The 25694-nt window shown below is 37.1% G+C and overlaps 1 protein-coding gene across 2 annotated transcripts; it reads left to right on the top strand.

Annotated features, from left to right (window-relative positions):
• Positions 1-2236: 2236 nt before the first annotated feature.
• Positions 2237-25322, top strand: TPST1 (tyrosylprotein sulfotransferase 1; the record flags this gene model as incomplete). Of its 2 annotated transcripts, XM_082492872.1 has the most annotated exons (6): positions 2237-3081; positions 10072-10270; positions 20282-20332; positions 22133-22208; positions 23280-23327; positions 24766-25322. In XM_082492872.1, the coding sequence occupies 4 exons, from the start codon at positions 2237-2239 to the stop codon at positions 22175-22177; spliced, it is 1140 nt and encodes a 379-aa protein (XP_082348998.1). In that variant the 3' UTR covers positions 22178-22208; positions 23280-23327; positions 24766-25322. The 2 variants fall into 2 exon arrangements, with proteins under 2 accessions (XP_082348998.1, XP_082348999.1); XM_082492873.1 differs by lacking the exon at positions 22133-22208.
• Between the last annotated feature and the right edge of the window lie 372 nt (positions 25323-25694).

The raw sequence follows: 25694 nt of genomic DNA on the forward strand, positions 1-25694 counted from the left end.
GTATGCATGTCCAGAAATCATCTAATATAGTCTTTTTTTCTCATCTGTAAAAATGAAAATTATTTTTAAATAATGCAATCTTAAGAACCCTATAAAATATTTAGTAATGGACGTGTTAGCTGTGCAAACCCTTAATTCTAATACATGTCTAATTTGTTTTCAAATACTGAGTTATAATACAATTGTAGAAAATAGTACCATAACGATTTGAAAAAAAACTTACAGGAGAAAAGTGGTGGCTTTTGGTGTGGTAAAATTAACTTTATTCAAATAATAGTCATATTGAAAAAAAATTGTTCTGTGACAATAACCATCACTGCTTAAATTGTAGATTAGAAAGCAGAATGAAAGCCGTGTTATTGATACATCACAAAACAGATGAGTGGTCGTCCTTGGTTTGCCTCTTCCTTTTTTTGGAATAGTTGTTAGGGTTTAAAATGGACTGATTAATTTAAATGTGATAATGTAGAACCAGAAGGAAGATTATACTATGACATGTTATTTTTTTACGCTATATTTTTCAATTCCATGCTATAAATATGAAATGACTATAACTGTAAACTTCACTAATGTGGGCTGCGACGATGCTTTATAAAGCATAGTTATCTCACAGTTACCATCAGTTGACTTTTGATTTGATACATGGGTTCTACCATAAACTTTTCTGTGTAGTAACTGTATATTCAGAATCTTAACTCTGAAGTGTTACGTTTTATCTTGGAGGGGGAAGACTCTTGCTGTCATACCAGCAAAAATAGAGAGTTATCTAGATGAAGAGAATAAAAGAAAGAGCAAGCTTACCAGCACTGCTTAAAAGGAATCCAGACCTTCTTATTTGAAGGTAGAATGCAGTATATACTTTATTTTGGCAGTGCTTTATTTCATGACTCAATTATGCAAGCCTTTAACTCCACACACCCCACCCCCTGCCCCAGGGTGCTGATTGAGAACAGGAGCTATTTTTCTTTCTTCCTAATTTATTCAGTTTTTTCAGTGTTTCAGCTAACATGTCTCTGGAGTTCAAAACACTGCATAAGATGTGGGGGGAGGGTTGATTTTTTTTTTGTGTGTGTTTTTTAATCAATGGAATAATGAATGATTATGGTTATGCTGAGTTTGGGTGGGGTTTTTTGAGAGAAGTATCTCTAAAAGTCAAATTTTAGGTAAAGATGACAATTAAGAAGGAGGTTTGGATGAAATCATTAGTATTGCTTTGTATATCCTGCTTTGGATTATCTGGATACTGGGATGGATGAAAAAATTTTAAGTCAGTGTGGGTTAATTTTTGTTATTGTTGCTCTTACTTAAATTGAGACTGGTCTTAGTCAACTTTAATCCTGGATTTTGTTCGTAGTCTTTAATGACTATATGCTTCTTTAATCAAACTTCTCTTGAAGTAAAAATTGAAGTTTCCCTTCCTGCAAACTATTTTTCTTCGTTGCTTAAAGGCGTTGATCAAAAATTGGACACTGTCAGTGTTGATAGGTAACTGTGAAACATTTTTCACTATCATCTCATATCCTGTGAAGGAAATAGAGCATTTCAAGCAAAACAGGAGATAATGTAGTTATGTGAAAACGTGACAATAAGTGGGATACTGCTATCATCTGTTCAGCAAGCCAGAGTTACTCTAATACTTAAATTCTTCTGTGATTTCTAATGTGATTTGTGTGGGGTGTCTTGTTCATGTTTTATCTAGGCGACTCTGTCTCAGAGAGGTAATATTTTGGTCTTTTTTTGCTGTAAAACCTCAAGAAAAGAAGAGTGGTTTCTTAATAATTACTTTTTTTAATGGTTAGAGTCCCATATAAACGATGTCTTTGCTTGAATGTAAAATTTAACAGTAGTTATCCAGTGGCAGAATTCTTTCAAATATGTTGTTAAAATGGACCAGAAAACTTCTATGAAAATAGCAGTTTTAGTCATGTATCTTGTTATGTTTTGTGTTGCTTCTATGGATAAACAAAAAGGCTTTTCATCATGGGACAATTGTGTTTAGACTTTGCATTTACTGGTCTTAACGCAACACTAGGAGATAATAGTTTTATTTAATGCTGTCAGGTATTTCTGTTGTTGATTTATCATAGTAGTTCTTAACAAAGTTCTAAATTTTTTTTTTATTTTTTTCCCCCTTGCCAGACCTTAATTTATTTTGGATTAGGATTCCCATGACGTGAACTAGAAGATAATTTGAAATAGAAGGTTTCTTTATTTTGAAGTTACAGTCTTTATCAAAATGGTTGGAAAACTTAAACAGAACTTGCTATTGGCATGTCTGGTGATCAGTTCAGTGACCGTGTTTTATTTGGGCCAACACGCTATGGAGTGTCACCACCGAATAGAAGAACGCAGCCAGCCTGTGAGGATGGAAAGTGTGAGAAGCACAGTAAGAACTCCTTCCAATGTAAATGCAAACAAAACCTTTGCTTACAACAAAGACATGCCTTTAATATTTATTGGAGGAGTACCTCGGAGTGGCACTACCTTAATGCGTGCCATGCTTGATGCCCATCCGGATATTCGATGTGGAGAAGAGACAAGGGTAATCCCGCGAATTCTGGCAGTTAAGCAGATGTGGGCTAGATCAAGCAAAGAGAAGATCCGACTGGATGAAGCTGGAGTCACAGATGAGGTTCTGGACTCAGCCATGCAAGCGTTTTTATTGGAAATCATTGTGAAACATGGGGAGCCTGCTCCATATTTGTGTAACAAAGATCCTTTTGCTTTAAAATCCTTAACTTATCTTGCTAGAATTTTCCCCAATGCCAAATTTCTTCTAATGGTACGGGATGGTCGTGCATCTGTGCATTCCATGATATCTAGAAAAGTCACAATAGCTGGGTTTGACCTTAACAGCTACAGAGACTGCTTGACCAAGTGGAATCGTGCTATAGAAACTATGTATAACCAGTGTATGGAGGTTGGTTTTGAAAAGTGTATGCTGGTACATTATGAACAACTCGTATTGCATCCTGAAAGATGGATGAGAACTCTCTTAAAGTTTCTTCGCATCCCATGGAACCAAGCAGTGCTGCACCATGAAGAAATGATTGGAAAAGCAGGGGGTGTTTCTCTTTCAAAGTGAGTATGAGCGTTCCTCATTTACCTTGTATTGGTCTAAGAGGTAAAATAGTATGTTTTGTGTATAACAGACTAGTCATAACTTGGTTTTAGTTTTTAGGCAGCTAATAATGTCTCAGGAAGCTGATTTATGATGCATATTATCTGGAAAACAAGAATCATTGTTAGCTAACAATTTGCAATCTCAGATTGCTCCCGCTAAACAGTTGTCACACTAACACATGTATGGAGCATATGTACAAACTTCTAATTGGTCAGCCTAACTTGAATTTGTATCTCTAGTATTAGCCTTACTTCCAATATAACTTTGCTTTTCTCTGTGCCCCAAAATAAAGCTGGACTGTTTTATCTAGACTAGTGTTATTCATCCTAGCAAGATGACCCATTTGATTTCAGGAACTGAAGTATTGTTGTCAATGCAAGAATGGCCTTCGAGCTATATTTGCCAAGAACATATTCTTCCAGGAAACTTGAGAAACTGTTCCAACAAAATAGAAAGCAGAATTGGCGTGCTTTTCTGTTGGCATGCGCTCCTGAAAGGACAAGCATTTTGAATAAAATTAACCTTGTTGTAAGCAAATCTCTGTATTCTTTTGTGCCATCTGTGCACCTGATTTAGCTACTTCCAGAAACTGAAATCCAGCTCTGCTTAGAAAAACTAAATAGGTGTGTGTGGGGAGTTAATTCTCCAGTTAAACTACTCTGGTTTCTTTGCCACTATTTACAGCTGAACTACTGAAATATGGAAGCTGGCTAGTCTTTACATTGAGGGGGGAAAGGTGTAAATGTACCTGCCACAACAAAAACAGGAAGAGAGATTCAGACATCTACCAGATTGTCTTGTTTAACTTTCTAAAATATTGATTAAAAAGCCCTATTCCAGCAGCAAGGCATGCCCAGTTAAATTTCTTGGCTTCTGTTTTTTGAATATTCATCACTGGCCAAGTGCTGCTGAGTAACAGAGGCACCTTGCACAGCAAGCAGTGTGGGATGGGTAGAGGCATGTCAAACTGTTGAATACAGAGTGATTCCATTTTTTTAAAACTACAATTTTGAGAGATAAAAATTGGGAGTGTTTTTTATTTAATGCCTATGGAAGTGACTGTGTGGATTTTCTAATATATTGTAGGAGAATATGATTTAAAGCAAATAACAGAATTATTAGTCAGCAGGTACAAACAGAACTTAAAACTCAGATAATTGTTTACATATTTACAATCCAGAGGTTTCACATCACCATTCCCACTGAAGAAACATGGCCACCGTGACTGTTCGCAGAGCTATCAAGAAGGCAACTCAACCCTTTTTTTCATATTGTTCATTAGCAGACTGAAGCCTTCTGATAATGTTCACCTGAAGCAGTGTACTGTTGCACCTCTCTGCAAGCTGTATCTGCATGTGAACTTCTCTTTAGTTACCTGTATTATGTTACTGCTTCACAGTGGCAGCTGAGGGGGGAGTAAATTTACTTTTACTGATATAAATAGGTGTCTGCCAAGTTCTAAGTGTCTTGAAAAATAACTATGCATAATGCCATTTCTAGTAAAATATTACTACCTTACAGATTCCAGATTAGTGTCTTTAAAAATTAATGGACCACTATACTATGGAACTCGGTAGCCTTGCTGAATTCATACAGTTTCCAGTAATACTTCATGCTAAATCTGGTGGAATGGGATGTGAGGAGTTGAGAATACTTGTTCATGTTTCTAAAAATTAAGAAAATGGATTGTTGAATGTAAAATGTGGCTTCATGTTTATTTTTGAATCAAACTTTCAAATTTAAGACAAATGAATATGAGTGTTCTTGTGACCCTCAATCTGTCCACTGAGTTCTTTATGCTTTTATTATCTCTCATAAGATGATATGTGAAAGTAATTTATTATTTCAGAAGGCTCTGGCAATAGTGGAAAAAGAACAGGGATATTAGTGTTATGTCTGTGGTGTTTTTTTATCTAATCAAATACCCTTGAAATAGGTGGTGAGATTTGTTTTTCAGTTGCAAGAGACCTTTATAATTTGATAATGATTTCAGTGACTCAGTCTTTTGAGGGCTGCAGAAAAAACAGTGAATATGAAATTCTTAGATGTCTGGTTTGTGTATATATATGATACTAATTGAAATTGTGCAGGGGGAGCTTGAGATTCCCCAATTTGATTTCCGTGTACCAGTTAAAGCCTCCTGCTTTTGGCATCCCCAGCTCCTCACTGCCCTCTCGTGTGCAGCAGAGTGCTGTGGCCGGGGATGGCTGCCTGTCTGGGGGTTACTGCCCAGAAAAATTACTTTTCAAAGATGTTTGCTAGGTAGTTTACTGAGAACGTTAGAGTCTGCCACAGTTTATCAAATTTTGACAGCTGAACAACATACACCTTGCTTTAGGCTTAGTTTTCCTTCTATCAAATTGCATTTGGCTTGTTCTCAGCTGCAGCAAAATTCTTTATGGCCTTGGGTATATGCATGGCTGTTACATTCTGGGTCAGGTTCTAACCAACGTTGTTCTCTTAGAATTTCTCTTTGGGCTCAGTGGAGAGTGCTTTTTACTTGACAGTGTGAATACTGTCTTCTTTCAGCTGAAACAAAAGACTTGAGGAGTGGGGCTCCATATTCTGATTAGTAGCTTTCTCCCATCTGATTTTGCAAAGGATGGTGCTGAAGATCACTTCAGTGATAATCTAAGGAAATTCAAAACGCTGCTGTCTATTGCAACTCTGTCTTCTCAGTGAGCTTTAATTTACTGCATGCCTGGGGTACCAAGTGCTTCAGGCTGTTTCATAACAGTATATTAAAATCAGAACACTCAAATTATATTATTTTTTTTTTTACTGGCAGGAGGAGGAGATCACAAGTACCAAATCTGTATTGAAATGATGTGTGTTTGAAAGTTACCAAGACATAGGCCTAGCCTCTGTAGTGTAGTAGGGAGAGTATGAAGATCTAGATAAAATTATTTCCCCATTTGTCTGCAAGGTATTAGGTAGGGTAGAAAACCTCTGAAGTCAAAGAATGAACTGCTCTTACAATCCGCAAAGGCTGTGATACTGTGTAAAGACTTAAGTAAATGCGCAGAGAAACCTGTCTCAATCATCTTCTACTCACTGTTAAGACTTTCAGATCTTTCAAACAGGCTCAGCATCGACTTCAGAGGCATGATGCCTGCTCAGGTCAGGTCCAGTGTAAGATGCCTGGATGTGTTTTAACTGTTGAAGGGTTTTTCAAAAGAAATCTGATGTGTTTGTCTTGAAATATTTTAAAACAGTTTGAGAAACTGATCACAGTATTGCTCAAAGATCTTTATAATGATGTTATTACCTGGTAACAGAAAGCAAATGTTTAAGAATATATTTTTAACTCATCTGAAATCAAAATTAATTATGTCAAATGAAATTTGTGTCAGATGAATGAGGCTCTAGGTCAGGGTTCAGCGTTTTATTTTCAGTTGTATATAGAGTTAAATTGTACATGCAGGCTGTTTCTCTTCCAGAGATGATCTAGCCACCCAGTGGCTTGCGGAATTCCTCAGGCAGTGAGCTGATCCCGTTTTTCTCTTATTTCAGTCTCAGAAACCCTTATGCAATAGTCTGTTCAGAGCAATATTAGATACTAGACAGTCTGTATTTAAGATTCTGACTTCGTCTGTTCCTCTGGCTGTGTGATTTGAGGAAACTGTTGGCTGCCTTACTCTCTTCTCTGCATTTGCTTAGTAATCCCTGCTTTTTCTGTTGCTCCTGCAGCCCTAGCCTCACTTGTTCTATTTTACTTAGTATTTTCACCCCTTATTTTGGTTTTTATCCAGCTGCAAGGAGAAACACTGCAAGGGTTTTAAGGATGCGCATTGCAGCATTTGTAGTAGCGGGAAACCTTCTGTGGTTTGAAGTAATTGCCAGCGTGGCTGTTCAAGGAATGTATTATGGCTGGACTACATGCTATAACTAGTATTGTTAATGTAGCTCTGGCATTTGCCTCCTAACTGAAAACAGCTGTGGTGACCACCAATGCAAAGAAACATCAACCCTTTTATAACAATTTTTATTAGGCTTATTATGAAAATAGCTGTCTAGGCAAAATTACTCCAGAATATACTATTTTTAATACATACCTTTCATTTGATTCTAGTAGAGATGTAGAATTAGTTGGGGTTAGTCCTGTATTCCACGCTACCAGCTGCTTTCAAAGCTGAAACTGTTCCTGTGGTTTTGCAGTGGAGCCTGGAAGCACTGAACAGGCAGCATTTGCCATGTGCATACATAATCAAATTTCCTTGTTTTGCTCTGTTTGGGTTTTTTGGGGTGTTTCTGTCCTCTTGTCCCCAAACTGTCTTCCCCCATACTCCTTTGGTCTGAAGACTCTTTCCCACAAATTGTTTTACTTTTCTTCCCACCTTAACTGAAAGGATAGAAAAGGATTTACACAGAAGAGAAAACGTGGTATAGTACACTTCTGAATTGGTGCCTGGGAGCAGCTAAATGTAGTTCCCTGCTTATCTCTGCCAGCTGTTAATCACCAGGAAATGTTTCATGCTGAGCTTATTGTTACCAAAGACTAAAATGACAGAGGGGCAAAACATACACATTTTATGTACTTTTACTTCAGGAAGAGGTATCCATATGTGTACTAATTTAGGTGCTAATTGATGTATAGCACCCCTTGTTTTGGGGTTCCAATGACCTATTAGCCAAACCCATTACCTCACTGTCACAGTATCACCCTTATTTTAAATGGTTGAATCAATCTGCAGTTTTGGTGAAGGGATTTTGGGCTTGGCTTGCTCTGAGAGGGAGAGGACTGTAAGACTTTTCAAACACCTAGTGATAAATTTTTCTTGAGGGTCCCAGCCAGCATGGTTCTATGGACTCCACTTCGTGGTGTGTTGTCCTCTGCCTTGCCACTTTGAACTTCTGAAACTCAACTCTTAATAGCAGTTTTCGTGCTAATCTGATGTGAAATCAGATGCTCATCATCTAATTACAAGGATCAAAAGGGCAATGCCCAGACTTTTTAGTTTGCTATACAGGCTTGTGATCTCGAGCCAATAGCCTTCAGGAAGGCTGAAATTCTGTTGCAACTCCCTGGTCCCCAAATCCCCTTCTGAGTTCCTACCTTCAGTTTGAGCTACTGAAAATGGCTGAAGAAAATAAGCCTGAAAATTCTGGGGGTTGTCATCCAGTGTTTTTTGTCAGGTGCTTACTCATCAGCTTCCATTCAACACCTCTTGCAGCAATCTGTGAAGTCCCTGCTTGCCAAGACGCTTCCCCATGGGTGACTGTTTCCCTGTCTGGTTTGCTCTTTGTTGATTGTGTTTAAAGTACTTAAGTTACTGACCTTCCAGCATTGTATGACTAACTTCCTTCCTCTGTCCTGGAAGAATTTTAGCTACGATGACAAGTAAAAAAGAGGAACAAGGTAAGACTGGTGTTAAGATCAAATTGAGTTAATGACTGGCAGACATGCATGCATAGCTTGTAATTTAAGGCTTTCATTGCACAGTACAGTGTACATCTGAATGGGGTGCCTCTTGTTATTGATTTAATGTGTGCTGTGCAAGAATTCATCAACCTCTTCTTGGACTCATGAGGTTAATTAGATAACTGTAATCAAACTTGTTCCTCTTGTAAGTTGCTTATGTCAGTCTTGAGAGCAATTTGTCTTTAGTTCAGGCTTCTGGACTCAGAAACTATCAGGAGTATTTCAGGAAATTTCCTTTTATTTTTCTCAGAAGATGTTTTCTCATGTTCTGCCTGCTGTATAACTGAAGAATTAGCCGCTTGAGAATTAATTTGAATCTCGGTGTTCTCATTCTCTATCTTGTGTAGATAAGGTACGGGTGTTATACTTTGTCCTGTTAGTTTCAAGTATAACAATTTCATTTTCGTGGTACAGCTTTTTGAGATTAAAATTCTTTATGATGTAAATAAGGCCTGGGAAGGATGATGGCTGCAAGTGGATGTGACAGCATCAGCTTTGAGGCAGGTATAGCCGTATAGCCAACCAGCAGGAACTACTGATACAGTGGCATACTTTATGGTGTTACTTGCAGTGAAGATGCAAATATTCCTTTAGGCAAATTGTCTACGCAGACCTGTTTTTTAATCTGCCTTAAAAGAAAGATAAATCTTGACATCCAGAATGCATGTGAACTCTTTGAATTGAGAAAAAAAAAAAATTACTCAGAGTAAAAACTCAAGAGTCTTAAATTACTGCTGGCCTGTTTCAGAAATAAACACAAAGAAGTTGTATGTCTTCTAATCTACAAGAACCAAGGAATATGGGAAAACAAAGTGATGCCACATTTTTTTTCCCTTGAGGAAAAAAAACGACAACAAAACTAGGGTGCAAGAATGAAAATTACTTTAGGGCTGTTGATTAAATGAGCAACAAATCAACTATTTTCTATATACAGTACATATGACACTGCTACGATTATGCACTTGCCTTTAAGAACTGTGTAATGACCAAACATTCAGTAAAAGGAATGGTTATGAAAAATAGTATTGCAGTCTATAGCTTTCTGTAATTTCCATAGGTGTCTCTTTATATTTAAAAAAAAATTTAGTCACGGGGGGGGGGGGGGGGGAGGGGGGAGAAATGGGACATGGATTTTAGTTTAGAATACAACTTTCAAAAGCATTTATACAATGAAACAGCAAATGTGGGAATATGCCAGTGGGAAAACAGCTTAATATGTAGGTGTGTACATACTTTTCACTTAACAGGTCTTTGGCATTCACTGCAGTCTTTATGTGAAGAACCTGTTTCAGTATATTCTGTGTGAACATTTAAACCAGAAAGTAAGCATGAATGTTGTGCTAGTTATTCTCCTTTTAGTCTTATGTAGTAAAATTTCACTTCCCATCAGCTCTGTAGAAACATGAAAATTTGAGGGGGGGGGGCGGGGGGGGAAACAAACAAAACAAGCTAAAGGTCTTAATCCTAGTAAAGAAGCAAATATTAGTTGGAATACAAAATATAACCTTTCTTTCTCCCTCCACAGGGTTGAAAGATCTACCGACCAAGTAATCAAGCCAGTCAATGTGGAAGCACTGTCAAAGTGGGTTGGGAAGATACCTGCTGATGTTCTGCAGGATATGCCTGTGATTGCACCCATGCTAGCAAAACTGGGCTATGATCCGTATGCCAATCCACCAAATTATGGAAAGCCAGATCAAAAAGTTGTGGAAAACACAAGGAGGGTAAGGCATTTTTATGTGTTTGATTATTGACCAAATGGATGTGAGCTATAGAGCAGAAGAGTCTTGTGTTTTGTTCAAGTCTGTTTCTAATACCTTTTTGATATTTAGCAATATGTTTTCCTTGCTGTGGGGGGAAGAAGGAAGTGTGTGGGACCTCGAGCACTGAAAGTCTTACCCCTGCTGTTTGTCTTCAATTTGGTTCATATTCCTTTATTCCAACCCTAGGCTTGAGCTGTGGTCTTTGGTGTACATAGCTGAACCTCTTGAGAATCCTCCAGATAATTGGGGGAACTACTTAGTAGTGGAAAATAGTTAGCTTTTTCACCTTGATTGATGAGCTCAGCTTTTTACTCATGAGGGTCGGCAGAAGCTCTGTCACAAAACTACATCCCAAATGCTTGGTAGAATTTGAAAAGTGACCCATGGAAAATGACCCGAGATGATAAAAATGTAAGATTTTTCTAATTCTTTGTCCTTTGTAGAACAAACAAAAGATGGAGGAAGGTCTGGTGCTGATTAACCTGAACTTAAGGATTTTAGTCTGAATTTAATGTGTTTGGAATTTGAGTAGTTAGGCTATACAGCTGTTTATCCCTGGAGGTATCAATTGAAAAGCTCGTTACCATTGTTTGAAATAAGAATAATTAACTCTTTACTTCTTTTTATTAAAAGAAGGTGACTTTTGCTGATGCAGCAAAGTAATTGCTGGGAAAATTGAATTAAACAATTTAAAAGGACTGTCTTCTGCTAGCCTTATGATACTAAAAAAAGCCTGGTTGCTGTGCTGATGGGGCCTGAAGAAGCAAGTGAAGCATGGAAAAAAAAAAATTGCTTTTTGTGAAGTCTCTAAACATTTTTGCATTATTTCTTTTTAGAAGCCCTCCCTGGGAAACTTTCATTAAGCAGTTGACCAAAGGATGGCAGGTTGACTATTTTAATAGTTGTTAGCTCAGCATGGAGAAGGTAACCCACCTCTTCTGGTAGGGCTAGTGGTTAGCATTTCATAAGTTTCCTGGCACTTACTGTTTTAAAAGGCTCACAAACAAACTAACTTTTCTGCACTGAATTCAACCCCTTTAAAAGAAAAATAAGTGTTCAATACTGCTTCACGGAGCCTTGAAAACAAAATCCTCATGCACCTGACTGTACATACTATAAAATAGTGACTCAGATCCAAACTTGTATTGTAGTACAATAATTTGAGGTTGGTTATCTTACTGATACATTTTAAATAAGTTTTTACAGTATGGTGACCTTTCTGAGGCCTCTACCTGTGCGTGTTAAGCTCAGTCCGAGTTATAAAAATTGTATGGATTTCAGTTGCTTATTGTTGGGTGGCTGCCTGAAATCCATTTCAATTCAAAATGCAAGAGAGAAATTCAGGTAATAAAGCCACAAGCATACATTAGCCTTTTAAATTAGCCTTTTTTTTAAAGTGTATTGAGGCTTTTTCACAAGTTTGCTTTGAAGCATAATTAGTTTGTTTACTAATGTTAAACACAGCTGTGAAAAACTGGAGGTTGCTGTTATAGTTGATTCAAATATTGCAAGCATATGGAACACTTATTAATATTTTGACTGCTATTTTAATTTAATAGTTTTACTTACAGCCCAAAATAGCATTTCAATTTTGTTATTTATGTAGTACCCAGTACATATTTTCCTTGTCACTTGTTTTGTAATAAAATTACTTTTGCATGTCTGGTTTGTACAGGTAAAATGAGGGAGATGTCCTGAATTAAGACTAAAATCCCCAAAAGTGAAAGGATTAAAGATGGCTAATCTTCAAAACTTAAAATATTCCTTTTGAACATGGAGAAACATGAAGCTTTCAAAATGTTGTACCCCAAGGAGCCATTTCAAACGATGGCTCAAATCGGTGTTCGGGTTTGCATTTGGACAGCTTGAATTCCTCCCCACTTTGCTTTGTTTCTTCCTGGCTGGTTCCCAGTAAATCCCTGCCCAGGCCACTGGGTCCTCTGTCTTTCTCTGTGACTCTGGAAACGTCGATGTCCTGACTTCCTAGGGTTTCAAGATTTAAGGCTTCCCAACTCCCAGACCAGTTTGCTGCTTGGCTTACCTAATTCTCAGGGCAGCAGGCTCATCTCTCTCCACAAGTGCCAGGCTTCTTGGCCATCATGCGTCTTGCATAGTAAGTTGCCAAAGTGCTGGCCACTGGGCTTGGCCTTAAACCAAGTAAGTTTTGCAACAACTAATGTGCTGGTTGGTGATCAGTGGGAGCTGACTCACTTTTAAAAAATGCTTTTGTTTTGTTTTCCCCACAGCTTGATTTTGTTTTTATTTGGAGAAGGGGGATGGATTTTTCAAAACACTTCAAGGTGTTTCAGAAAAGTAGCTTAGGGGAGGGAAGGAGAGAGAGGGAACTGTGATGTGTTAGTTTTGCTCATCAGGGATAGCATATGCTGTCCTGTCAGTTTCCCTGTCTCTTCCATAAACCTATGCTAATTTCTTGCTGCAGCTTGGAGAAGAGGGCATTTAAAAATAAATAAATATCTTGATCTAGATTGTTCCAGCCTTTAGGAACTGGCACCTGCCATGTTGTGTGTGTTACTGCATGCTCCTAGCTGGTGAATTTGTAAATTACTGTAGCACTACTTTTGTTCTTGCTCTCTTTTTAAATTCCTTCACCCGGGATAGTCTTTTACAGAGTTCTGTACTGGGTACATTGTTGGAGGTGAAACTGTCCAAGTAAAATCTTCCCAAAGTTACTCTTCTGTACATAATATAAGAATATATATAAAACTTGCATGTAACCGTTTTATGCTTCACTTTGTGTTTGGAAGCTGTTCTATTATATGTCTGTTTGTGGTCTCCGAGAACTTTAAATGTAACACAGAACTTGAATTTCATTCATTGAAAACCTATAAAGTTTAGGCAACTAAAGCAGAACTGTATTTTGTTAGGCACTCTAAGGGGTTACTATACTAACTTGAAATAATGTTGCATTATCTGATGCTACTCCAATGCTATTGTTGTTTTTTTAGTCCACTTAAAATGGCATGAGCTAGCACTTCAGTTGAAGTGCTGTCTGGCAAACAGAAAGCAATAGTAAGTGGAGAGGATGGATTTTAATTTTTTTTTTTTTTTTGGTGTGGTTTTGAGGGGGGGAGTTTTTCAGTTTTCTGGGGCTTATGTAATGCTGGCTTAAATTGATTGTGGAAGTTGCAACAACAGGGTGGAAGCCCAACACCACTGAAATTACTGGCAGGGGAGATTCTGGCTCCACCTAAAGATGGAAGAACACTGTGTCATCTAGTTCATTGCTATCAGATACATTAAAAAACAAACAAATCAGTTCTTGTTGTTATGGAGAATTCTTCTTTTCTATGATTGAAAGCGTTTTTATACTGTACGTACAAAATCATAAAGATAAGTGGAATGAAAATTGGCCTGGATGCAAAACATACTTATAGCTAGAAAGCCTCTTTTGAGTGCGGACAGGTGAGTATTTTATGATTAGATGTCTGTGTATTGCCCAGTTGTAGAAGATAATTTAAAAAGACTCCAAACTGCACAATGTCTTTGTTCTAAAATGTGCTTAAATGCTGCTTCTAGAACTGCATTTATACTACACTGCACTAACTGCACTGAACAAAATCTTCACTTCTTGGAAAAGATTACAAATGAGACTTAACAATTCACTTCAGCAATTTCAAAGCTGCTGCTGTTAGTGCTGAAGGTAAGAACCAACAGTGTAAGGGTGCCTAGAGAAAGGGCTAGTACTGGAGAAAAATGGAAAGGAATGGCTAGTGTGGTACAAAATATTAGCTTCCCCTATGCTGTCTAAGCAGTTAAGCCCTGTTCTTGTTTTTCTTTTTTACTCTTTTCTCCTTTTCTGTCCCCCTGCCGGTGACTTGCCATATGTACAGGTCAATTTTTTTTTTTTTCTTCAGTCTGGAAACAAAATAATGATTCTCACCAGCTAAAGTGCAGTGCTTGAATTGGAGTTTCTATGTGTTTATAGGTAACGCAAGGAAAACAATGTTCTCTGCTAAATTTGGATTTTTCACTTTGTTACCTGCCTAGGACACCAAAATGTTTAGGTTGGCTTTCTGTGCTCCTGTAATAAAGATCAAAAATAGTAAGATGCAAGCAGTGTTTATACTGTTTGTCATCTTAGTTCTGGGTTTGTTTTAGGAGGTAACAGAGTGAAGCTAACTTTATCTCCTCTTATGTTGGTCCCTTTCAACCCTGATCATTCTGTGATTCCGTTCTGTGATGTTATGAAATAAGACATCTCTGGTATCTGCACTGGTGAAATACAAATCTAACATGAGTATAACAGATTTTTCTGATGTTTTCAATAAAAAAGCCATTAACCTTCTGTTTTTCAGGCCTGACATAAGATAGATATCATCTTTTATGACACTTTATCTTGTCTTGGTTAAGGAATGCAGAGCAGAGAGAACAAGGTCTGAATCGTGTTGTGCTACTCAGCAGATCTCTCTGCATGTGACCTCTTCAAGAGGCAACCTTTAGTTTTTCAGTGACTACAGAATTGTGTTATCTTGTGTTTTTCTTTTAAGTCTGATGGTCTGTTATTTTTATGATGATTGCAAGAGTCCCTTCCTTACAAATGCATAACTGACTACTTTTTTCACCCCTAGAGTTTTAACAAATTTTATGTCCTGAACATAAAAGGAAAATAACATCCTGTAACTAAAAGTTTTCATCTGCAAATGATGCAGAAAATGCAAATAATTAAACTATGTGAACTTGTAGCCCAATCGCCGGATAATGAATTACAAAAGTAGAATCACTCCACGTTAGAAGAGTGTCTGGTATGTCCTTATCAATATTGTGAGTTTGTGTAAAAGTGTATGTCAGCAGTTAAACAGAATATACCACAAGTGGAGAACAGCTCATAACTGCAAGTCTGATTTACACCCAGTAGAAACTGGCTTATTGTTATGATTGGCTAAGTGGTTTCCTTTCACATCTGTAACATATTACATCAGATTTTCTTTGGCACGTACTTCCCACTAAATGGATTTATATGCTTGGAATACATATTCCAGTCTCTTCTTTTAACTTCTTCATGAAGTTACGTTCTTTGCCCTGGAGAGATCGAGAGACGGAAGTGTACAGAACTCCATAGGAAAAGCTATGGTTTTCATCATGACTGTTTAAATACGTGTGGCTTTTTCTAATCCCATCCGAAAGCTGTTATCTATCTCTGTTTTATGTTCTGTTGATGGTATTTTCTGCAGTGACATCTAGAGGAAAAAACAGAGTTCTATTAACTCCTGTTCCGTGCCTGTTTTAAATTGTGGGGAAATGTCATGGACATCTCAGCTCTTAACAGCAGGAGACAATCATGATTTCAAGACTTTGTATTCAAGGTTTTAAAGACAGAAACAATCTATGATAAAGAGTGTGAAGTATGTTTATACTAATGCATGAGAATAATTACTTGTGCTGTCAAAGACGTGGAATTGCGGGGTATGCTGTAATGACAGGCCGCTCAAGGCCATGCATCTATCTTTATGCTGGTTAACTTAAGCATAAAGGCATTTGGCTTTGTGGGCATTTTCTCTGATATTTAGAACAAAAAATTGGGGCGTTTATTTCATCTGTCTTGTGACCACCGACAGCACAGACTTTCTCAGTGTCCTTTAAATTTGTTTAATACCCTTTTTAGTGGGTGTTTCTTCCAGCATGTGGATTCCCAACTGCGCTATTTTTCTCCAGACATGCTAATATCTTTTTTTTTTTTTTTTTTTAACCAACTATGCATGTATACAAGTTACTAAGGTGTACAGTTATTAACAAACAAAATACAAAGTTAGGTATGGTTGCAAACTGCTTTTTGGCAGGCGTTCATAGGCCTGCCTAAAATCTTGTGCTCTCTGTTGTTCCTACTGGGTAAATGTTTACATCTCAGATGTCCCCTTTCTTGGCAGTTCCAACAAAGAGGTGAAGAATTGTGTAAACCTTGTAAGCTACCTTAAAAGTTAAGGAAAGTCTGAAAGAGCAAGATGAGGGCACCCCCATGTACTGTGCAATAAAGGATTGTTTCTAGAAAGGGGCTCTGTTCTGTTTTCACCACTGTTCCTTTTTTTTTTTTTTCTCCTTTGACAATGAAACATCGATAGCCTTGTAATCTGCAACTTTGATGTTTTGAAAATCTGCCAAGCCCAAGTACACTTAATTGCAGGCTAACTTTTAGACAAAAAGACCCATTATCTCTGTGTACTGGAACTAACCAAATAAAATGTGACTCTTTCTAAACCAGGCTTGAAAGTGGGTGAAAACGAGTGCTTTAATCTTCAATAAAGATGAATTACAGGTTACGCTTCTGTTTTAAGTTTTCCTTGTGTATTTCTAAGGGTTTTCTCGGACAACTGGATGTGAAACTTGTTTTCTGATCTCTTTTTGAGTATAATACACATTTAGTTTGGCTATAAGAATGTGGTTTGGTTTTGTTTTTAATAGAACAGCTTGAATACTGCCAACACTGAACAACAAACTGGCACAGACTTCAGATCTCCCCTCCTCCCCCTTTTGGAAATCCATTCGGATTTGCAAAATAATTCCCTTAGAAATGGTAAACACCATTTCTGCTCAGTTTTCCTGAATTCTTGCTTAGACTGGAAATCATTCCAATGTCCTGCTTCTGCCACTCTCTGAATAATGTGTTTTAGACTTAGAAATTGGTCAGAAAAGAATTTTGAATCAGAAACCTCTTAATTTCTTTGGCTGCAGATGGAGTCATTGTTCTTAGAATTTCTGGATTGCAGTTGATCCCTGGGTTTGGATTCAAAAGGGACCACTTACTGGTTTTGGAACTACTTAAAACCAGTTTCTATGCAGTCTCAATCTTGACAAAACCAGTGTTCTAGGTAATGTCAGTTCTGAACCAAAAGTAGGCACGCTTGTGTGTTAAAACTAATCTTCTTGGGCCTGTCACTGATTAGATTTGCCTTCGTAAATTGTGGTGTGTAAATTGTGATATTCATGTGAATATAAAGTCAAATGCCCCTGAAACATTTTCTTATCTTTCCAGGCTATGACATTAGTGTCATTATTTTTCTTAATATTGCTGATGGATGAATACCCTTGACTATCTGGTATGAGATGCTTATTAGGAGTGAATGCTGTTCCTACAGAGGGCGTTACAATGGGAAAGCTTTTAGAGCAGACATACATATAGATCTAGAATATAAAAATTAGACCAATTCATAATTGCAGGAGAAGGAAAGAAGGAGGCTTCCAGAGACAAATGTGGTTTTGGTCACTCTGGTTCTGAATCAGTCACAATGTACCATCATCATCAGTATTAACTGGTTTTAAGAATTCCCAGATAATGACTGTAGTGGTTTGCCAGAAAAGGTGAAACCTGTCTGTTCCTTCCAATGTCAGCACAAGTCTAATAAAAGATACTATTTTTTCTTGCTTGTCCTAGGTGGTTCTGTCACATTTTTAAATGTGATAATAATGTTGATTTGTAACTTCCATTTCTGCTCTCTAGAACACAGCCTGCATTTTAATAGCTTGGTTAAAAGCTGAAAATATGAAATACTCTCGTTTATAAATATTTATAGTATATCTAGTTGCTGGTAAGCCACACACTGAATTTTTGACCGGTGTGGCTTTCATTAAGGTTTCCATGGAAATGACAGTACCCCCTGGCTGAATATAAATGAGAGCTGTGCCTATCATTTTGAATCAGCCTTTCAATTTTATCTAAAAGATGGAATATTGGAGGGAAGAGAGTTCTGCGATGTATGTGTATAATAATTCCTGCTCTGTTTTGGGACTTAGTGAAGCCTTGTTGTTTGGATACGTTTAGCCTAGTGATAAGGAGCAATGAGAACTCCCAGCTCCAAAGTCCATTCCACATGAGTCATGGTTTAATGCTCTGGGGCTGTTTTGGGGTGAGGCGTCTTATGGGCAGGAAATTCTGAGCTGAGTCAGCTGCAGGCTGAGCCCACTGCAGTGTATCGACAAAATGAGTACATCTTTGTATTCTGGTCATCTATTCATAGGCAAGCTGAGAAAATTGATATTGTTAATGAGCATCCCTTGACTTCCTGAATCTTCTTCCTTTTGATGCAATTTGCAAACCAGGGAGTGCAACTCTGAGCAAGGCTTTAAATTAGACCCATTTCCATTTTATGGCTTTACAGAATTTTTCTAAGTAGGCTTGTGGTATTTGATTTTTATATGATTACAGCTACACAAGACTACAAAGAACTCATGACATTAGGGTGTTTGGTCTTTTTGGTTCAGTAGAGAGGATGGTAAAACTCCAAGTATATTTCTTTTTGGAAAAAAAAAATAATACAGAACCTTTTTTTTTTTCACCCTTTGGAATGTATTCTGGTTTAATCTCAGAAGCAAAATGCTTTTAAGAAGCCTCTCTAGAGAGAAGACAATACGTTGCCAATTTATTTCCTAATTGGCAGATAGTGGAAACACTTGTTTGGTGTGGCTGTTGGTATGTTTGAGTATATTTATTGCTTGCTCTTTCTCCAAACAGCGTTGTTTTAGAATTAATATTATGCTCTAAAAGATTGGAAAATGTGGTAATGACAAATTCTCATGAAGTCAGGCTGGTAATGAGGCTACAGTTGTTGTAGAAATTCATTATCGTAAGAGTTGCTGACTGTAACTTTGTGACAGCCCTTCTAGTAAGTGAAGCTCTTCTGTACTCTTATATGAAGCTATTCAATCTATATGTCTATTAGTATAGAATAGTCTATTCCAGTTGGAAGTGACCTACAACGATCATCTAGTCCAAATAAGAAAGGATTATCCCACTGATTTTTTTATTTTTTATTTTTTTTTTACATTTCTGTAGCTGAAAAGCAAATTAATGACTAAACGGTATGAAAATAAGGGAGATCTTAAGCCTTATCCCACTCTGTTTTCCCTACAGGAGCTGGCGATTTCAGATGTGTGGTTACAGCCTGTGGGGGAAGCAGTTGGGTGTCTGATCTTGGGCAGTATGTTTGCTAACTGACTCAAGGTCTGACACGGATTACTTCGGGGAAAATTGCCAGCAATGTGTCTGTACCTATTATAATGGTGCTGTGTATCTTTAAGGGTTAAAGCAAATGTACAAATCTTTCTGCTACCTGAAAATTACACCAGCTGGATAATAGAATGAAGATGTAGATATGTGTAAAATAGGGTAGAAGGAGATGCTGACGCTCTTTGTGTTGACCATTTTGGCAACACTGAAACCTAAGTGGTTAGCTTTTTCACACTTTGACTGTAGTCGCATGGTCTCAAACTAACTCAAAACTAACAGAACTTTCCTTTGACAGCATAGTAAGATGGGGTCAGTTGTTCAAGTGTGATACTTCTGTTTGTGTGAATTATATATATTTTGTACGTAATGAATACTGTGACACATCAGAAAAGGTTGTATTATGTGACACTTGTCAAGTTTCTTAACTGTAAAATATAAATGTTTGAGAACTGAATGTTTCCTGGCTGTTAATATCAGTTCTGACAGGTAGCTCTTTTGAAACATGTTAAACAGAGAAACTTTTAATTGTGAATTGTAATTAAGCCCAAAAGGAACTTAATTTATTGAAGGTGCTAAAATGTGTAACAGATTTGTTATAGATAAACTTCAAAAACAAGTATTTATTGTAGCAACTCCCTTCTACTGTATTTAATCATCCTGTTAAATTTTTTTTTCTAAAAGCATAGTGAATGGATTACACAGGACTTAATTAATAATTTGAGCAAGCTTGAAATGCACTATGAGTTTTACTATTTTAATACAAACAAGGTCAGAGTGTTGGGTGCAGAGCAAGCCTGGGACTGAGCATACAGCTGTAGAACTACTTCAGACAGCCAAGCCTCGTCAATAAAACTTGCTTTTACAAATAGATTGCGCTCATTTTAGGTAGATGTGTTTTATCATTACTGGATGTTAATAACCCCAAAGAATCTGCCCCTCCCCAAAAGCTCTTTAGCATTTTGAACAGTAGTGAATGCTGGCTTTCAGTAGTACATTGTTTTTTGTTTTTCCAGGTCTATAAAGGTGAATTTCAGCTTCCTGACTTTCTTAAAGAAGTGCCACAGGTACAGTATTGGATTAGTTTCCTGTTTGCGGATGTAGCAGCAAGTCAGTATGCAACCAGTCTTTATAAACCACTTCTTCATAAATTTGATTCTGTGTGATCGTAGAATAGCCGAGTAGAGATTGTAGGAGAACAGCTTGTCTGTGAGATTGAAATCTCCAGTGTTCTTGCACTCAGCAGTCCCAACCCTCTTTGGAGTGTCTGTGTAATGCCAGTGTTAAGGGTACGGTGCTTGTAAGCCTGAGCTGGCTGAATATTGCTGTGAAACTCGAGGGAAGTTTGACTCTTTTGTGTAGCCCAAACTGCAAAGTTTGTTATTTGTAGAGAAGTTTTATCTTTTATTGCCTTGCATAAGGAAAGGCTTAAAGCCAGTATAGTAGAGAGAGCAGATATATTTCATGAGAGATTTTTAAAAAGAAATAGCAGACAAAACAAACAAATCCAGTTCAGCAGTGGATAGTGGTGGTGTGTTGATTTAATAATCAAGTGAGCTATAGAACTTTTTTTACTGAGAATTTTACTGAGAATTCATAATCTAGTACCCTTCAAATGCTATTAATTGTCATCAGCTACCTAAGAGACGTAACCTTTGCAACAGCGGTTGAAAAAGCAGAATCCTTATCATGGGGCTCTCGAACTGCAGGGTCTCTTGATACCTTCCCCCAGCTCCGTGCGTGTGTGGGAGGCATGCTTCCAACCAAATGCCCTTTCCTCATGGAGATGTGATGGAAAGGTTTGGGGCTGTAACTGCTAGCCCAGTTAGGGACACAGGAATTCAGTTTGGAAGATGGCATCCCTTGCTGCTAGGCAGCTCTTCTGGTGGAGGTGACAGAGCAGACAAGAGGGACTTGTTCCATGGAGCTGCCTGTTGGAGTGCTCCCAAACTACTTCTGGAGTAGCCTGAAGACCTTCTCTCTGTGTGTGTGGTGTTTGGGGTTGTGTGGTGTGTTTGTTTTTTTTTTTTTTTTTTTTTCCCCTCCAGTGTGTAGTGAAATTAATTCTCCCTTCCATAGCCTTGCAGATTTAAGCTCTACTAATCCAGCCATGAAAAATCAGAGCAGATGTTCTAGACAAGAAGCAAATAATTTAATTCACCTTTATCGGAGGAATAACAAAAGTATTTGTATTTTATTGCTTAAATGAAATATTTTATATGAAATAAGCAGAACATGTAGCAGTTGGTTTTATTTTCTTGGTTAAGAGCTGCTCAACTAGGATCATAAAAATACCAGGTTTTGTAGGCTGTGTAACTGCTGGTAAATGTCTAAACGCGGTGTAAAGTGCTCTCTATGTTGTGCTTCCATAGAAAAACAGGAAGTGGCTCATCACTGTTACTGTCTCAGGGTGTGTTCAAGTAAAGCTAAGTAGAAAAAGATTTCTTTTTTCAATTCCACGTATACAGGAGTATAGCATTGCAGAATTGGGAGAGAAAGCCTTTTTAGGGGCACTCTGCCTCCAGAATTGTGCATCTCCACTTGCATTACTTTAGATTTCTACTCGATTTCCCATCCCAGAAGTTTATTTAGAATGTAAGTATAAGTAGCCTATCAAAAGTAAAGTAATTTGTGATATCTTTACTTTTAAAAGAAAAAAAGCAACAAATAAGTAATGGGCACAAACTTTCTTGACTTTGGATCCCCAATAATAGGAAAGGGCTCTTTGATTATGACTTTTGTTAGAGGTAGAGATGGAAGACTACACAGGAAAAACTATGACATGCATCCAAATCATTTTGACTTACTCCGTTCATTCAAACAAAAATTAATTGATTAAAAAGGAAAATCGGTTTCTTTTGTTCCAGCCAAAGAAGACAGTAGAAAAGAAGTCTCGTGGCAAGATAAAATGAACACGGATCAGTAAAGTCGAATAGCTGTAGTGTGTGTTTCATGTTTCCAGAATATAACCTTTTGCTGTGGACACCAAATCTTTCTGATAAAACTTTGTGATCTCTAACGTGGGCTTTGCTCTCTTACTGGATGTTTGCCTGCTCTCACCCTTCGAACAGTTAGTGCTCATGCTTTGCAAGTTGTGCTCAGCTCATAGAAAATCATTAAGAACTTGGCATCACGCAGCTACATGTGCTGTTGCTCAGAGCATTGTCCACTCTCAACTGCTGGCCAAAATGTTGATGCAGCTTAGCGGCAAGACAACTATTTAAATGTGTGCTGCTTAAAAGTTACTGTCAGCAAATTGCACTGAGAAAGTGTGCTGTAGTGATTTCTAATGCTTTCAAATGCAATTATTGTGGTTATTTGAAGATTATCTACAACCTTCCAGATAAAGTTGCAGCATACATGGCTGTAGGCATAGAGTGTGTCAGAACAGAAGGAGATTAAATATTGCTGATAAGGATTTCTGGAAAATGCAGGGAGATGAGCTGTCTTTAAAGTTTAGCACACTGTGTATAGATAGTGTGCTAGCAAAATAAATGATCCCTGATCTGCCTACAGTATCTAATAAACGATCCTTTATCTGCCTGCAGTATCTGTTAGTTAAATCACGCTGTTTGTATATTCCAATTATCCTGTGATACATCAAAAGAACTTGGTCCACTATTTCTAGTAAATGTCCTCTTTCAATCCATATGATAGGGAGCTTTCCAATGGGACTCTGCTAAATTTCAGGAGGCGGATTTTATACAGTTAGCATGGTATGATGACAGTATGTACTGAACTCTGAGCAGACTTATCCAAAGTAAAGAAAGATCATCTAAAAAGCAAATATAAGTTTTGTGAAGTAGTGAGAGAATATTGCTTAAACCATAAAAACTGACGCTGGAGTTGAAATTGATGCTGACAGTGTTCTCCTTTAGTGTTACACTAAAGATAAGATTAACACAATGTAACTAAACAGTTAGATGGCTTTGAGTGCAAACACTGGTGTTCATAATGATATTTTTTTCCTCTAATGTAAAATAGCTAATTTCATTTTAATTATTTACTTAACAGACTGAACCTATGGAATAGAAGATACAATGGATATTTCTTGCACAGAAGGTAATAAAATAGCATGCAGTCCTGCTCATTTGCTCTTCTTGATCTAGTTGTTTTTCTTAAACTTATGTAACTCCATGTAAGATTCTGGGTCATAAAAATACAAAGATATGGATCTTGATTCAGAATTGGTAAAAATCACATTGAGGTAAGTCCTAGCAATGAGAGCTACAAAAGCGTAGTTCGTGTGCTCTAAGAATCGCAGTGCAGCTCTACGTGGCTCATAGCAATGTGCAGTATTTGCTGTGCTATTGCACTGTCAGCATGATTTTAAAGCTTGAAATTGAAAGGAAGACATAAAACTATGCTACTACTTGGCCAGGCATTCTGTAGCAGAGTTTCTTGTTCATTTAAGTATCTCTGTGTCTTTCAGTCCTATGGCATACTTGTGCAACAGATTTGGGTCCCCCTTTTAACGAAATAGTGAAACTTTAAAGATGACTCTTAATCATCTTTGTCTTTTGTTTTTAAATCAATTGTCCTTTCTAGATAGAGGGAACTGCTAAAGATGAGCTGATTTGTAGAATTTGCTTTTAATATGTTCCATAGCCAGTATTTTCAATAAGCTGCACTTTAGTTGTTAATTTAACAATGGCAAGATTGTGCAGGGACCTCAGTAAATTCCAGACTAGTTAACAAATGAATGGTGCAAGATTTACTATATTATTCCAGAGTTTTTACTTGCCAGCTGTGTTATCAAATGTTCTAGCTTGACAACAAAAAATGGCAAAATGCATCCAGTTTAAATAGAGCCAAAAGCAATATGCCACACAGATACCCAGTAGAGGTATTTATTATAGTGGCCATAAACATAGCACTCTCTATAGCCCTAAATATAGCCAAAAGCATCATACGGATTAGTAATAATGCATATAAAAGTTTTCACAAGATTAATTGCAGGCCTTCATTCTGAAATCGATAGAGAAACCATAATCTCTTCATGAAATCAATTTTAGAATGACTAAAACATCTACTTCATTTTGCCATTCATTCAATTACATTTTTCAGAGAGTATCACTCTTTAAAACTACAGTATTTCTATCTAAAGCTGCTGTCTGGTTTCTCAGAAACCAAATTAACTTCCCAGTAGTAACTACCACTGGTACATTGAAATGAAAGAGGCACTTTCAGCATGTGAACGCAGCCCACTTTCACAAGTATTTTGAATGTAAGTAGAAATTCAGATAGCTATTTATTTTTCTTACATCTAAGTGTTCTCCAAGAAGTAACTCTAAACGATGGACAAGGCAGCCACATTCCGTACAGGGAAGGTTTTAGTGGCTGTGGTTAGTTTTGACAGTGACTTTTCACCTACTGAGATAAGTGATTAATCTTAATTATGCGTTATTTGTAATTGCAAAATGTTGTCAAGGATAAAAACAGAATATTACCTTGAAAGCTCAAACATAATTATAATAACGTAATTTTTCTTTTTCTTTAGAAAAAAGACTGCTGCCTTTTCGATGGAAATGATCTTACAAGGACTGTGCCACTGAGATCAGTGAGGTGTACTGCTCATGGCCTGCTTTTTTCAGAATTTTCTCCCCCACATCTTTCATTCTGTTTTTGTTCAAAATTATGCTGTTGTGAGCGCATGTAAACCTGTTAAACAAAACAAAAAAAATCACTGATGTTAATGTAGAACCATATTACGTTCGCACAACTTTTTTTTTTTTTTTTTTAAGGTTTTAAAAACTGCAAAGCAATGCCTGTCTCCAAAATTGCTATTCTGTCTTCATTACAAAACTCTACCTTCAAAGACTGATTTTTATTTCTTTTTATTTTTTTTTCCTGTAGCAGTTTGGTTTTAAATGTATGAAACTTTCAAAAGAGTGGTCTGTGCTTGTCCTAAAAGATTTTTTTGTGGAACAGTTGTCTGTTTTATTCACATGTGGAAATTGTTAAATATCTTTTATTTAAAAAAGAAGTTGATAAATGACATGTATAATTACAATTCAATGATCTTTTGTATTTTATTTTTCAAAATAAATGCTTTGAATGTGATTATTTTTTATTAATGCATTTGCCTCCGTTAAGATTTAAATAATTCAAGATACTGATGTATTACTCAGATGGAAGATAGGATTTCATGTCCTGCGTTTGGATGCCTTTTTAAGGTTTGCAATTTAATGCATTTTGTTTGCTTTCAAATAGCTTGCTGATGAGGAAAAAGTAAATTAGAGTATCCTACTGAGAGGCATAAAGGAGTAACATGAGATTTGTTTACTGCAGGAAAAAGTAGGTAATTTTTAGCCTACTGAATTTGTTCCTCAAAAGCAACTTGTGCTGCTGGGATGAAACTGCTTCTGACAACCCTGCTGGGAAATTTGTATTCTAAACCTTTGAGCTATCTGCCAGTCAGTGCAACGT

This window comes from Vanellus vanellus, assembly GCF_965231255.1.
Source record: "Vanellus vanellus genome assembly, chromosome: 19".
Taxonomy (NCBI): Eukaryota; Metazoa; Chordata; class Aves; order Charadriiformes; family Charadriidae; genus Vanellus; species Vanellus vanellus.